Source organism: Papio anubis, chromosome 2 (assembly GCF_008728515.1).
Source record: "Papio anubis isolate 15944 chromosome 2, Panubis1.0, whole genome shotgun sequence".
NCBI lineage: Eukaryota > Metazoa > Chordata > Mammalia > Primates > Cercopithecidae > Papio > Papio anubis.
In genome coordinates this window covers 119,963,302-119,978,544 of record NC_044977.1, presented here as the reverse complement: position 1 = coordinate 119,978,544, position 15,243 = coordinate 119,963,302, and the positions used below count along the sequence as shown (strand labels likewise).

The following is a 15,243-nucleotide window of genomic DNA, read 5'->3' as shown; positions in this document are numbered from 1 at the left end:
AAAAAAAAAAAAAAAAAAAAAAACAGATATAGATTAGGCTGTGGAGAAAAGGAAATGCTTATATACTGTTGATGGTAAGGCAAATTAGTTCTGCCAATGGGGAAACAAGTTTTGAGATTCCTCAAAAAACTTAAAACAGAACTATCATTCAACCCAGCAATCCCATTACTGGGTATATATCCCAAAGAAAACAAATTATTCTATGAAGAAGACACATGCATTCACATGTTCCATGCAGCACTGTTCACAATAGTAAAGTGATAGAATCAACTGATAGGTGTCCATTAGTGGTGGATTGGATAAAGATAATGTGGTACATATACACTACGCAGCCATAAAAAAGCCATAAAAAAACCAACAAAATTGTGTTTTTTGCAGAACAGAAAATAAATGCCCCATGTTCTCATTTGTAAGTGTGAGCCTAACATTGGGTACTCATGAATATAAAGATGACAGCAAAAGACAATGGGGACTATTAGAGAAGGCAAGGAGGTATGGGGTAAGGGTGGAAATACTAACTATTGGGCACTATGATTCGTATGTGGCTGATGAATTTATTCCTACTTCAAAGCTCAGCATCATGAAATGTATGCAGGTAACAAACCTGCACATGCATCCGTTGAATTTAAAATAAAAGTTGAAAATATAAAATAATAACTACAAGGACTACAAGCAATTACAAGGCTCCGATATTTGGTCTCCCACTTCAAATACTTATCTCCCCAACCCTCACTTGGCATGACTGAAAGCTTCACTCACTTCTAGTATTTGTTCAAATATTATTTAATATTTGAAGCCTGTCTGATCACTATTTACTCTTCTATTCAAATTCCATACTTCCTTGCCCAGCTTATTTGTTTCCATATGTATTAGTCCGTTTTTATGCTGCTATAAGGAACTGCCCAAGACTAAGTAATTTATAAAGAAAATAGGTTTAATTAACTCACAGTTCAGTATAGCTGGGAAGACTTCAGTAAACTTACAATCATGGTGAAGGCAAAGGGGAAGCAAGGTACTTTCTTCACAAGGCAAGAAGAAGGAAAACTGCTGAAAGGAGGGGGAAGAGCCCCTCATAAAACCATCAGATCTTATGAGAACTCACTATCACGAGAACAGCATAGGAGTAATTGCCCCCATGATTCAATTACATTCACCTGGTGTCTCTCTTGACAAGTGGGGATTATGGGGATTACAATTCAAGATGAGATTTGGGTGGGGATATGAAGCCTAACCATATCACCATAGCTCTAATTTAATTATAAAATCCTATACATAAATGATAAAGGATGAAATAGTTTTAACCCATTAAATTGTATTTGCCCATTTGGACAAAAAGATAATTTTATAAGTTCCAATTTATATTTTTATGCTTATTGTTTACTGTGTATTGCTCCCTCCTGAATGCCAATTCCAAAACGGTAGAAGGTGTTTTATCTCTAGTTCACGGACATATCAAAAGTTTCTAGAACAGCATCTGTCACACACAGGGTTTCAATAAATATTTGTTAGTAAATAAATATATGTTGTCTCCACAGGCCCTATCTGTGATCTGTTGTTCATGACAAGTTACGTACTATTTATTTACAACCATCAAACACATTTTCATAAACACAGTATTTCAGGGAAAAGTTCCAGAAAAGAAACGTATGATTCTAATCTTTCTGAGTAGAAGATACAAGATACTCTCATGTCAAGAACTATAAGAATTAGAGTTGATGGGTGCAGCAGACTAACATGGCACAAGTATACATATGTAACAAACCTGCATGTTATGCACATGTACCCTACAACTTAAAGTATAATAATAATAAATAAATTAAAAAAAAAAAAAAGATCGGCACTTTCTCTTAATGTTGGAATCTGAGACTTGGGTTTGGGTGGTAGAGAAAGAGGTGGGAGTGGAACATCACAAGATTGATGGCTTGCATTGACTATTTGGGTTTAACTAGAAAGCAAAAAGAGAGGTCTTGTCAAGTTTGTGAAAGTTCTCTGTGTTTGAATCCAGAGCCCAAGCCCCACCTAACTGTCAAGTGTTCCTCTGCCATTTTCCTTTGCTATTTTTTAACCACACTCTACCTTTGGGCCTTGAGATCTGGGAGAGCATTTGTGAAACGATTGCCTTAGCTATAATGCCACTGCTACCTCTCAGACCCTTCTCTTCTCATCTTTTGCTAACACCATTCTGACAGCACAGGAAGTTCAAGCCTCCTGTCCTTGTCCTATGGGAAGGCTTTGCCTCTTGCCAGTTCCACTCTTCCCTGTTCAAGTCTTTGCCTTTGCTTTTCCCTCTTTCTGGGCTGGATCTGGTCTGTCAGAAAGAACATTTTGCACTCTCTCATGTGCTCTGGGTCATAAAATGATGGCAGTAACTTCAGAGCAAGAATGGGAATGGGATGTGTTGATTGAAAAGCTTTTGTGGAGACAGATTTTGGCAGAACAGGACACTTTGGCTTTTAGGAGTTATCCCTTAATTGTTATTAGTAACCTAATGCATTCCAATTTTTTTTTTCCATAAAAGTGAGGTTATGGAGGGGAGCCCATTTCCATTAATGAATCTATTTTCCTGAGCACATCACAAATAAGCCATTTGCACTAGGGAATAAGGTAGAAGTGATTCAGCTCTGAAGTGGGCCTACATAGTGTTCTAAGGTTTTGCCCTCCATGGTGAATGTGGCAGAAAAGAATGAATAAGGAACCAAAGGGAGATAACAGTCATAAAGGTGGGGAGAAAAAGTAACAGCCAATGAGACACAAAGAAGTAGACAGACATAAGCTGAGAGAGACAGGGAGTGTGAGAGAAAGCAGAAGGTAAGTTTACTTGGGCTATGGATAGGTTATGCGGCTCTGAACACATCTGGGTGCCTGTAAGTACTGGTCCTCCTGGTATTTGGGTGTCAGCTTCATGAGCTGGGGTCAACAGGACTAGCATATCCCCATCCCACTCCTGGCAAATCTCATGAGTGACCAATCCAACCATGGTGGGTACAAACTTAGACAAGGTAAAAAATGAAAAAATCAAAATAGAAGAATGCAGAGAAACTAGGTCATTTCTGTAAGTTAGCACTGAGGACATATAAGCATCACCTGCATTTTAGGGACTTCATCCAGAAAAATTTATGAGGATTAAAAGATTTAGAGACTAGGTTTAACTTAGTCTTTACTTTTGAAACAATAAAACCGAGAGTACCTACACTTATTATCTATATGAAAATTGGTATTGGTCTATATGGACTATTTTATTAATGGGTAGAAACTGAAAATTTTTAAAAAGCACATTTTTAGATAATCACATGCCTGCTTACCTTAAATGCCATGAATTTATGATATGGTTTAGGAGCCCAAGCATATATTTCCACAGCATTCTTTAAGGCAATCACCAAAAATTTGATCCTTTCATATTTAACTGTAATAGAAAAATTATGAGTTAAGAAGTACATCAGGTTATTCAAGTTCTTTGTATTAATAATGAATGTATAAGCAACAATATGTAAATTTAAATATTGATGTTGGGTGTCAGCTTCATGAAGGTGATGTTCCTGGTGTGGGATTTTTTTGTCATAGATACTGATTTAGCTTCCCTTAGCGAACTTTGGTTGGCAGAACACTTATGGCCTTTGCTTTATATTGAAGACTCTCTTCATCATCCAGAGATATAACTGCTTAGGACTGTCTTTAACACTAGGTCTAGATGTTGATATTCATTGTAATAAGAATGCATAATTTCCTTCATGTTAGCTTGCCTGGCATTTACATTCACCCACACATAAGTAGCCGACAGCAGATATGGCAAGATGGTAGAAAAATCAGAAAATGGGCAGACATAAAGGCTGCCGTTTGCTTATTATTTATACTTGAATTCCAGTTACTAAGTGAAATAATTGCTTGTTTATGCTTCTAATGAAAGGGGGTGTTAGGAGCCTTGGGTTCTGTTAATGACTTAAAGGGCTCCGAATACTGACAAATCCTTTTACTCTTTAGACTGATGGAATATTAAGCATTGTAAATTCTATGGACAGAAACTTAGTTCAATGATTGAGTCTCCACATGCTTTTGCCTCCACAAAGTAGTACTCAGTAAATGCTTACTGAATGGATGAATGGAAGAACGGACTGTTGTCTGGCATTCTCTTCATTACTCTTACCTGTGTGTGTGTGTCTCTGATATAATAAGCAATATTTACAGTGATGACCTTGAGAGACTGAACAATCCTTTAAGCGCCTTCTGAATCTTTGCTATTAAGTGTGGATTCTAATTCTTAGAGAATTCGTAATCCACAATTGGTACACATGGCAATCAATTTCTTTGTAAAATATCTCAACAGACAGAATATTCTGAGTCCTAAAGAAACTAGGTAGGAAAAATTTTAATATACTTAAATGACATTAAGTTTCCACTTATTTGCTTTATAACTTTTCATGACATAAAGTGTTTATTAGACTATTTTTGCTCATCTCTTCACCTGAAACCTAGGAAAAGATCCATAGCAGTTGGCATTGAAGGAACATATTTCAAAATAATAAGAGCTATGTATGACAAACCCACAGCCAACATCATACTGAATGGGAAAAAGCTGAGAGCATTCCCCCTAAGAACTGGAACAAGACAAGAATTTCCACTCTTACCACTCCTATAGTATTGGAAGTCCCAGCCAGAACTGTCAGGCAAGAGAAAAAAACAAAAAGCATCCAAATTGGAAAAGAGGAAGTGAAATTATCTCTGCTGATGACAGGATCTTATGCCTAGAAAACCCTAAATATTCCTCCAAAAGACTCCTCCAAAAGACTCCTGGAGCCGGTAAGTTCAGTAAAGTTTCAGGATACAAAATTAATGCACAAAAATCAGTTACATCAATAATGCTCAAGCCGAGAATCAAATCAAGAGTTCAATCCCATTTATAATAACACACACACACACACACACACACACACACACCTCACACACACCCCTAGGATAATACATTTAACCAAGGAGGTGAAAGACCCCTACAAGGAGAACTACAAAGCACTGATGAAGGAACCATAGATGACACAAATGAATGGAAAAACATCCCATGCTCATGGATAACAAGAATCAATACTGTTAAAGTGACTATACTGCCAAAAGCAGTCTACAAATTGCCAATGTCATTTTTTACAGAATTAGAAAAGACAATTCTAAAATTCATATGGAACCAAAAAGGAGCCCAAATTGCCAAAGCAATCCTAAGCTAAAAGAACAAAGTTGGAGGCATCACATTACCTGACATCAAACTATACTGTAAGACTGTAATAACCAAAGAAGCATGGCACTGATACAAAAATAGACATATAGATCAATGGAACAGAATAGAGAACCCAGAAATAAAGCCACATACCTACAACAAACTGATGTTCGACAAAGTCAACAAACATAAACAATGAGGAAAGGACACCCTGGGAAAGTTGGCTAGCCATATGCAGAAGAATGAAACTAGAACTTTATCCCTTACCATATACAAAAATGAATGCACAATGGATTAAAGACTTAAATGTACCCAAAACTATAATAAGAAAACCTAGGAAAAACTGTTCTGGATATTGGCCTAGGCAACATGTTTATGACTAACACCTCAAAAGCAAATGCAACAAAAACAAAAACAGACAAATGGGACTTAATTAAGCTAATGAGTTCCTGCGTGGCAAAATAAACAATCAACAGAGTAAGCAGACAGCCTACATGATGGGAGAAAATATTTGCAAACTATACATCCAACAGATTCTACAAGGAATGCAAACAATTCAACAAGAAAAAATCAATCCTATTAAAAAGTGGGCAAAGGACATGAACACACATTTCTCAAAAGAGGACATATAAGCAGTCAACCAACAGATGAACAAATGCTCAATATCACTAAACATCAGAGAAATGCAAATCAAAACCACAATGAGATACCAACTCACACCAGTCAGAATGGCTATTACTAAAAGGTCAGAAAAAGTAAACAGATGGTGGTGAGGCTGCAGAGAGAAGGGAATGCTTATACACTGTTGGTGGGAATGTAAGTTAGTTCAATCTCTTTGGGAAACAGTATGGAAATTTCTCAAAGAACTAAAAATAGAACTACCATTCTACCTAGCAGTTCCACTTCTGGGTAAATCCTAAAGGAAAATAACTTTTTCTTTTCTTTTTTTTTTTTTAATCAAAAGGGCACCTGCATTTGTATGTTTATTGCAGCACTGTTCACAACAGCAAGGTCATGGTATCAATCTAAGTTGTCCGTTAATGGTTGATTAGATAAAGAAACTGTGTTATATATACAGCATGGAATACTACGCAGCCATAAGAAAAATGAAATTGTGCCCTTGGCAGCAACATGGATGGAGCTAGGCCAATCTCCTAGAGTAAAATAACCCAGAAACAGAAAGTCAAATAACACATGTTCTCACTTACAAGTGGGAGCTAAAAATGGGGTGCACGTGGAAACAAAGCTGGAAATAATAGACACTGAGGACTCTTAAAAGGGGAGTGGCAGGTTAAGGGCTGAAAATTTACCTGTTGGGTATAATGTTCGCAATTTGGATGATGAGTTCACTGGAAGCCCGAGCCTCACCATTATGCAAACTACCCATGAAACAAACCTGCATATGTACCCCCTGGATCTAAAATACATTTTAAAAAGAAAAGAAAAAAAATCCCTTCAGATTTTGCTTATTTTCAGGGTGAAAGAAGAAATAAATAGGTTCATATTTTTAAAGAAATTTAAAATCATCTTGAAAATAAAAACTTATCTAAGCACATATAGGCTCAGATAAATCAAGAAATATTTTAAATGGCTCTTGGATATACAATTTACTTTTCTTTTTTATTCTCATTTTGTATTTTTAAAATTTCACAATAATTTGAACATAGCAGAATAATCACGTGCTACAAGAAGATGTCAGGGCTGTTGTGGCTGGAATTTCACAGGGGAAGCAAAGTGGAAACTGCAAGTGGTTCTTTGGATAACTAAGGCAAACAGTGTTTCTGAAAATTAAGCTGGTCTCAAGTTTTCTTATAGAGAATTACCAGATATTGCTCCCTGGTTAAATTTCACTTTAGATGTGTGGATATAGATCAGCCTACTAATGTTAGGACGGCAATGATTAGAAGGAAGACATCAACAATGTTAGAAGGGCCAACAGCAGATGTGCAGGTCAAATAGGATTCCTGTAGCCTGATGTTTTTGAAAAACACTTGTCAGGTATATGCAAGAGATAATATTCAGAAATTTTACATTATTTCCTGCAATGAATTTTATTGCTCTGTAATCATACAGTATTAGTTTATGGACACAAAATTTGATCACTAGAAATTTTTGGACTAACAAATGCCAAGTAATAAAGGCAAAATACTCAAAAGGAAACAGCTTTGAAACGGTTTCTATTGCTTTTCCCTGAAAACATGACCTGATCTCAAAGAAAGAAGCTCACTACTTTCAAAAGAAAACCAAATATGCATATGAATCTGAATTCTACTTGGTGTGAGAATGATGGGATGTATGTTTTATACTTTGCCAAATTATCAGATTGAGGATAAGAAAAGGTTAGAATTCCAGGATATCCTATTAGAAAGTACCAAATAATTCTGATTCCTGAACAAAAATGTACAGTGGAGCAAATAGCTTGCACTGCCGCCCAGCCTGCTACAGAAAAATATTTCCACATGTGGTCTGCTTTGTGAATAATGCTGTGTCCTTTGAACATCCATTCCTTTCTTTAAAACAAATACTTCTTAACTGATTTCCCTGGGCCTGGCTGTGTGCTAAGTGCTGGCGAGATGTAGATGTGGCTGTGGCCACATACGTTTACAGACATTAAATGTTTATTTTTTTCCAAAAGCTGCTTTTTTTTTCTTTGAGATGGAGTCTCGCACTGTTGCCCAGGCTAGAGTGCAGTGGCGCCATCTTGGCTCACTGCAACCTCCACCTCCCAGGTTCAAGTGATTCTCCTGCCTCAGCCTCCCGAGTAGCTGGGATTACAAGTGCCCGCCACCATGCCTGGCTAACTTTTTGTATTTTTAGGTAAAGGCAGGATTTCACTATGTGGGCCAGGCTGGTCTCGAATACCTGACCTCATGATCCACCTGCTTCGGCCTCCCAAAGTGCTGGGATTGCAGGTGTGAGCCACAGTGCCCCACCCAAAGGCTGCTTTTATACTTATCAATACAATCTGTGTTGTAACGTCAGGGGCTTTTTTTTTTTCCTTTGTAAAACTGTGAATGGCATGTTATGAAGTGAGGAACATGTCCTTCCCAGGCAGCAAACCTTCAAGTTCACTAGCCAGCCCCAACACTTCCTAGTACTGTGTCAAGGTTATCTGGGAAGGTCGCCTGGAATGAAATTAGAGAAAAGGCAGGTGGAGACTCTGCTTCAAAATAGAGTCCCCTTTCTAGCTGGCAGAATATGACACACGGAAGTTCTTGCTTTCTGAGCTCTTCTTTATAGCATGCCCCTTCTGTTTTCACATTCTGTATTTAATACACTTGATTAGATTTCAACCGACATTATGTCATCACACATGATTGAACCCACTTGACTGGTTAAAATTTCAAATGTGTCTCATTCTTTTCTGAGACCACATCATGGACTCCTTTGAACTGAAGGTGTCTAAAGTTCCTCCGCCGCGCCTTTATTGTCATTCTTTATGTTAAATAATTAATGTATTTTATCTAGTACACATTTCAAAAGCCTCCACACATTTTCTTATTTTTGTCAGCTATGGATTGAACAAGTCTTACAGGTACCTATTTTAAAAAGCCAAATAATTCTACAGGGCTTATGAAAACCAAGTCCCTGCCTCCCTGCTGATTCCTGCTCCCTAAAAACAACCACTTGCAACTCTTTCAACTACTTTTTCAGCAATTTGTTTCCAGATTTCCAAATAACATGATTATAATGTTATTTCCTGATTTTTTTTTCAGTCACAGACATTATTTACTGACTTCGTAGTATGGAAAGGATTTAATTTCTTGTATCATTTCCTTCTCTCTCTAGCTTCTTCTCTTTCTTTCTTATACATATGTACACACAATTTACTCCTGTAAACTCTAAGTATAGCTATGTTTTAAATTTTTGGTTAAATCAATATTAAGTGTTAAAATTATTATTATTCACAACTGAGGTATGTAGTATACCATGGTTACATTTCCTTTCTTGTTTCCCCTTATTTTTTGTTTTTTTTACTTCCTTGTTTTCTATGTATCTGTCTCTAAGCATATGTAAACTTTCTGCTAATAAATGCCCTTCAACATGGTCAAACGCAGTAGGTCATCTATTTATACCATTTTATTTTTCTTGGAGGCATCTTTCCTGGAACCCTGCATTGTCGCACTCTGCCAGGACTTATTTCTTTCCAGGCCTGTGGCAGACTTGTCACCCCAGGTTCCCTTCACCATCATTCTGGGTATTTTCTTCATCTTCCTGGACTACTAGGTTTAGTTATTTATTTTGGTGGAACACATCCTCCATTTGCTTCCTGAGAAACGGCGCATGAAATATAAATTTCTGAGAACTGCATGACTGAAAATGTCTTTCTTTTGCACTCAAAATTGACTGATGTCTTGATGGTCTGATGGTTAATTTCATGTGAATTTGACCGGGCCACAGGGTGCCCAGGTATTTGGTCAAACATTATTTTGGGTGTGTCTGTGAGGGTATTTCTGGATGAGAATAACATTTGAATCAGTAGAATTCATAAAGTAGACTGCCCTCCCCAATGTGGGTGAGCCTTAGGCAATCATTTGGAGACCAGACTAGAACAAAAAGGCTGAGTCTTCCTGCTTGGTTGAGCTAGGACATCAGTCTTTTCTGGCCTTCAGACTTGGACTGAAGCATCAGCATTTCTTGGGTCTTGAGCCTGCCAGTGCTCATAGTGGAACACCATCAGCTCTTCTGGTTCTTAGGCCTTCAGATTTGAACTGGACTTAGACCCTTGGCTCTCTTGGGTTTGAATCAGCTTGCTGACTGAAAATCTTGAGACTTTTCAGCCTCTACAGTATAGTCATGTGAAACAATTCCTTATAATCTCTATGTATATGTAAATGTATATACACATATACATACATACACACTCACACATATATGTATCTCCTTAACTCTTAACACAGGAGGGCTATAAAATACCGGTTGGAAATAATTTTATCGGCAATTTGGAAGGCCTTGCTGTATTGTCTTTTAAGCTTCTATATTGCTGCTGAGATGTCCCAGGCCACTCTTATTCTGGGTCTATTGTATGTAAACTGTTTGTTATTTATTTACTTATATTATGACAGCTTTGCCAGTTTTGAGGACCTTCTCATTTCCCAGGTATTGAAATATCATGTTGATATGTCTTTTTGTGAGTCTGTCTTTCATTCAGTATCCTGGACACTCAGGAAATCCTTTTAATATGGGATTTCAAGGCTTTTAGTTCTAGATACCTTTCTTGTATTCTTTCTTCAATACTTTCCTCTCCTTTCATTTCTTATTTTCTAAAACTCACATTACTTAGATTTTGAACCACTTGGATTGATCTTTTTATTTCTTATATTTTCTCTGCTTTGCTTTTTATTCTACTCTTTAGGAGAATTTCTTTTCTTCTAACACTTTTATTACATTTTTTATTTCTGCCGATACCTTTTAGTTTAATTTTTTCTTGGTCTCTAAATGACTCCCCCCTACTTTGCTCTACTTTTTTTTTTTTTAACAGCCCTTTTCTTGTTTTATAGAAAGAAGTTTTCTAATCTCTGTAAAGCTATTATAGTTTCTTGCTTCCTTCCTTTCTTTCTTTTTACATTTTCTTCCACTCCTCATTATCCCTGTTTCTTCTAATGTCCTTTCTTTCTGTTTGTTTAGGTTTCCTTCATATTTGTGAATTTCTCCACTCCTTGGTATAGACGGGCTTATCAACTGCTGGGCTTCACTTCAGGGTAGTTAGGCAGCAAGCTTTTTTCATGGCATTTCAAATGTTAGTACCTGTACATCTTTCTTTCTGGCCATTTACTTTCTCCAAGACACTTCTTTCATTCTCTTCCTCGGGAGTGTAGGCATAGCTATTTGGGAGCTAAATAGGGGCTAGAGGGATGTGTATGTGTGTGTATTTTCACAGGCATTCCCAGCATCAGATTGGCCATGCAAACCTTTCATCTTCTGTTGCAGCAGAGGAAGGTAGTGGCCTAACTGCTCAGAGGTGGAGACTGGGTTCTAGAAGACTTGCTGCTCATGAATTTTCTAACAATTCTATTTTCAGTCCCACCTTACACCTCCACTTCCACCTCAGATTCCCCTGGGGCCTTAGTTCCTGGGCTTCTCCGGGTTCTGTTGGATTGATTTTGATCATTTTCCTCACTGCAGCTTCAGAATTCAGAATTTCCTGGTATTCTAGGTCTTTTTCCAGTCACTCAGCTACTCTTTCAAATTCACTGAGAAATTCTCTTCTCTTGGTCCCACTGTCCTCATAGCCTTATGGCATTTTTATTCTTGTCATTTTAATGAGTCTTTGGAAGAAAGTAGATATAAATATTCAAACTGAAGCCTAGGACTTAATTCTGAATACACTCTTTCAATTTCATCAATCTGGCTTTTAAAAAATAATGCTGAAGGTTCCAGCAACATCTGAGGCTGGTCACACATGCATCATCAATCTGATAGAAAAGACTAAGTGAAACCTAACTGAATATGTCTGATTGAGTCAACAGACCAAACTTACAATTCCATGTCTTGAGACTTACCAACTTTATAATGTATACAGCCTTCCAAGTCCCCAACAGTGATCCATCCTTGTTTCTTTTCTACTTCTGGGTCATTATGTAGTATTCTGTTTCTTAACCATGAAAGATAGTAAACTCGTAGCTTATTCTTCTTTCCTGTTGAAATAACAGAGGTTTAATTTCAAATCGCTGATAGCTCTCACTCTGTCCTTCCCCACCTCCTTTTATTTTTATGTGTGTGTGTGTGTGTGTGTGTGTGTGTGTGTGTGTGTGTGTTTGAAGGCCTAATAATCAGTGTCTCCAGCACTTTGTCATTAAAGTGGTGTTTCTGCCAGAACTTATGGTTAAAGTAGCTCTAAGTATTTTAGACACATCACAAAATTATAATGTCTTTATCTTCAGGTGGTTTCTTACTTAAGCATGCTGCTCTTATTCTCTCTTCCCAATGCAAAGCAGTGTCTGCTGAACTTAGTAAGAGTTAACTCTTCAACAGTGGTTGATCAGAGTTCCAGAACATTCTAGATCAATCACATGAAGAAGTATTGACAACTGGGCATTTTGGCACCTGACTTTCCTTCACTGTATAACCTAGTAACAGATGTTAATGAAGACCCTCTTATTTGCCTCTTCTACTAAAGATGACAACTGGTAGTAGTTTTGTTTCACTTAACTAACAAAGTTATTTTAAAAGCAAACAAGAGGATAATATGGGTTCAGAAATTATACTGGACAAGTTTATGGTGCTGAAGTCACTGAAAGGAATACTGAACAAAAATAGAAAAGGAAAAAAAGAATGTGAACTTGAAAACTTAAAGTTCCCTTTGGTAAAGTGATCTTGGAATAAAAAATTCATGGGATGATAAAAAAATATCTAGACAATATTGAAGAGTACACAAGTAGCAAAACTTGATATACTCCATTAGATTATTTGCACCAGATAAAATGTCCATTGGGATGACTCTTGCTGACTAATGATAAATTTAGATCTATGGGTTTTGTTTTTTGGATACTTATTTTTCTTTATCTTAGGCTTTAAAAATGTTTTATTTATTTATTTTTGAGACAAGAGTTTCACATTTGTCACCAGGGCCGGAGTCCAGTGGCGCGATCTCGGCTCACTGCAACCTCTGCCTCCCGGGTTCAAGTGATTCTCTTGCCTCAGCCTCCCAAATAGCTAGGATTACAGGTGTCCCCGCAGCACGCCCAGCTAATTTTTGTATTTTTAGTAGAGATGGGGTTCCACCATGTTGGCCAGGCTGGTCTGGAATTCCTGACCTCAAATGATCCGCCCGCCTTGGCCTCTCCCAAAAAAATGTTTTATATTTTATAGATGAATATATACCAGCAGAAGAGAACTTAGTAAAGCATTCCACATGCATTTGACAGGAGAGCGCATTCATCACCTAAACTAAGGGAATCATGGTGTGGTCAATATTCAATTTTGTAACCAAAGGCCTAGAATCCACATTGATCACAGTAGCTAGGATGGACACAAGAGCCAGTGTTTCTTCCTTTCTATGCCAATATGAATCCAATGTTAGTTCAAGAATCTTTTGCTCCTATTTTCATTTTCTACTTTCCCTATCTGTGCCTCATGAGAAAAGGAAATGCTTATACTGTTAAGAATGAAGATGTGCCACTAACAACATAATGAAGCCTGAATGTGAATTTTCTGGTTGCATTTCCACTTTTAGTAGGTGACTGGCAGATATGCAGTTTTAATTTTGATTTGGTAGTATAGCAATCAGGAAAGCAATGAACCAGAACAAAAGACTACATGGGATTAAACTCAAATGGTAATACAAAAGGAATTTACCTGGTTAACCTTATTTGGGGAGAATAAAAAGAGATGAAACTGAGCATTCAGTGGAAAGGTAAAAGAAAGAGGAAGTTTAGTGACAAGCAAAAGCATTTTGTCAAAATGGAAGTACAGCTGAACTTTCCTCAAAGTTCAAACCAGTATCCCTGTGTTGTCTCTTCATGAAACAATGGCTGAGCATAAATCCATGTTCTCAAACTTGGCTGCACAATGGAAACACGTCAGAAACTTTGAAAGCTCCTGATGCCTAAACCCCACCCCAGAGATTCTGACTCTGGATTTTCACATTTCCCCAGGTGGTTATAAAGTGCAGTAGCAAGCTGGTTCCATACTAGATGGAATGGGAGGGGAAGTGACGGGTGTTACTTGTTAAATTCCTTCAAACACCAAAAAGAAAAAAGAAAAACTTTCAACAAAACTGCCCTCTTTTAGGCTGCATTTTTAACTTGTTACAAGGCCTTCACTTTAGTCTCCATCTTTTTTTTTTTTTTTTTTTTTTCCTATTTAAGGCTCTTTTTGGGAATCAGAAAGCTACAGAGCATAGCAGTAATGATTCTCACACTCAAATCTTTTTGTAGACTTGATCATCCAGTGTGCCAGCTGCACCTGCCAAAACATCAGTGGACTATAAGCAAGAGAATTTTTAAGGGAAGAGACCAGAGAAATTTCTGCTTACTAAATGTCCCTCTTGGAAGCCTGCATTTTGATATTCTGTGTGTATGTGGTGATAACTGGAGTGCAAAAACCTTAAAAACATCCGAAGATCCTTGCTGAGTCCTGACAGAGATAAAGAGCTATAAATATATAGCCTTTGTGGTGTGTCTCTGCCTAATTCAGATTTAATGCAGAGGTGAGAGACCTTTTTTTGGAGGTCAGAATACCCAGTGTTAAAAAATGTGGGCAACCTCACTCTGGCTATACTGCTATACTTCACTGTCTTGTTTGTTAGCTGGGAAGGGCAGAGCTAACTGTTTCTGCAGAAATGAGGTGGACCCCTTTCCTGCTGTATGGACCTGGGGGACTCATCATCTTAGTAACATACCTGAAATTGTCACAAGGACATTCAGTCCCTCTAGCACATCCATCTGCTGAAATCGCCTCCGGTTGATCAGATTATAGACTTTGCCTTGCCCACTTCGGTCCAAAAGCATCAGGCCATTTTCAGTCCCCACCAGAAGGTTTACACCTGTAAATTTAAGAAGCACCCTAAGACTGACTTTTCACGAACTTTAATCTTCTGCATCAAGAGTCCCTATAAAATCTAAGAAACTGACTTGTAAATATACACTAATGGGCAAGTAGGTAAACATAAACTAATGAGTGTAGAAGTTCTGACATAATAATTAAATCATTGTACTTCTGGTAATGAAATTACAGTTTTCTTTTATAAAGTGTTAGCAGCATTCATACATCTAATTATTTACTGCCTAATGCACAGAATCCTTGTCAATAGGAGCCTTAGGCACAGATGTGAAGCTAGCACAATTTGCCTTTATTCCCTTCCTAGAAAAACCACTTCTTTCTTGGATCTCCCTATAAATCTACTTCTCTTCGTCCCCAAGGTTCACCCCACCCTTATGCAGTGATTCTAGCCTACCCACCTTCAACATACAGTGCAATTTCCATTTCCATACTCCATTGGAAGAAAGGCCCTTCCTCCTTCTTGAACCAAAATGTAACTATCTTATGCCCCATGCCCTCAAGTTTCTGGTCTTTTTTAGGGAAATGATAAACCCATTCAA

General features: G+C 37.5%; 1 protein-coding gene and 1 long non-coding RNA gene across 16 annotated transcripts in view; one reads left to right on the top strand and one right to left on the bottom strand.

Annotated features, from left to right (window-relative positions):
• TNIK (TRAF2 and NCK interacting kinase) overlaps positions 1 to 15,243 on the bottom strand; it is a 396,690-nt gene that overhangs the window by 8,371 nt on the left and 373,076 nt on the right. For all 10 annotated transcript variants that reach the window (XM_021933792.2, XM_009201370.4, XM_021933794.2 and 7 more), the window contains 3 exons: positions 14,544 to 14,687; positions 11,704 to 11,838; positions 3,303 to 3,403 (listed from right to left, as the gene is read on the bottom strand). In XM_021933792.2, coding sequence (XP_021789484.1) covers positions 3,303 to 3,403; positions 11,704 to 11,838; positions 14,544 to 14,687 — 380 coding nt within the window. The remainder of the gene's footprint in view (positions 1 to 3,302; positions 3,404 to 11,703; positions 11,839 to 14,543; positions 14,688 to 15,243) is intronic.
• The window catches only part of LOC103882191, a 116,869-nt gene that overhangs the window by 75,224 nt on the left and 26,402 nt on the right, over positions 1 to 15,243 (top strand). The window contains exon 6 of one of the 6 annotated variants that reach the window (XR_004181969.1): positions 14,080 to 14,306. The exons of the other annotated variants lie outside the window; for them this stretch is intronic. This is a non-coding gene — a long non-coding RNA (uncharacterized LOC103882191). Of the gene's footprint in view, positions 1 to 14,079; positions 14,307 to 15,243 lie in introns of those variants that run through there. 6 annotated transcript variants of the gene reach the window in all.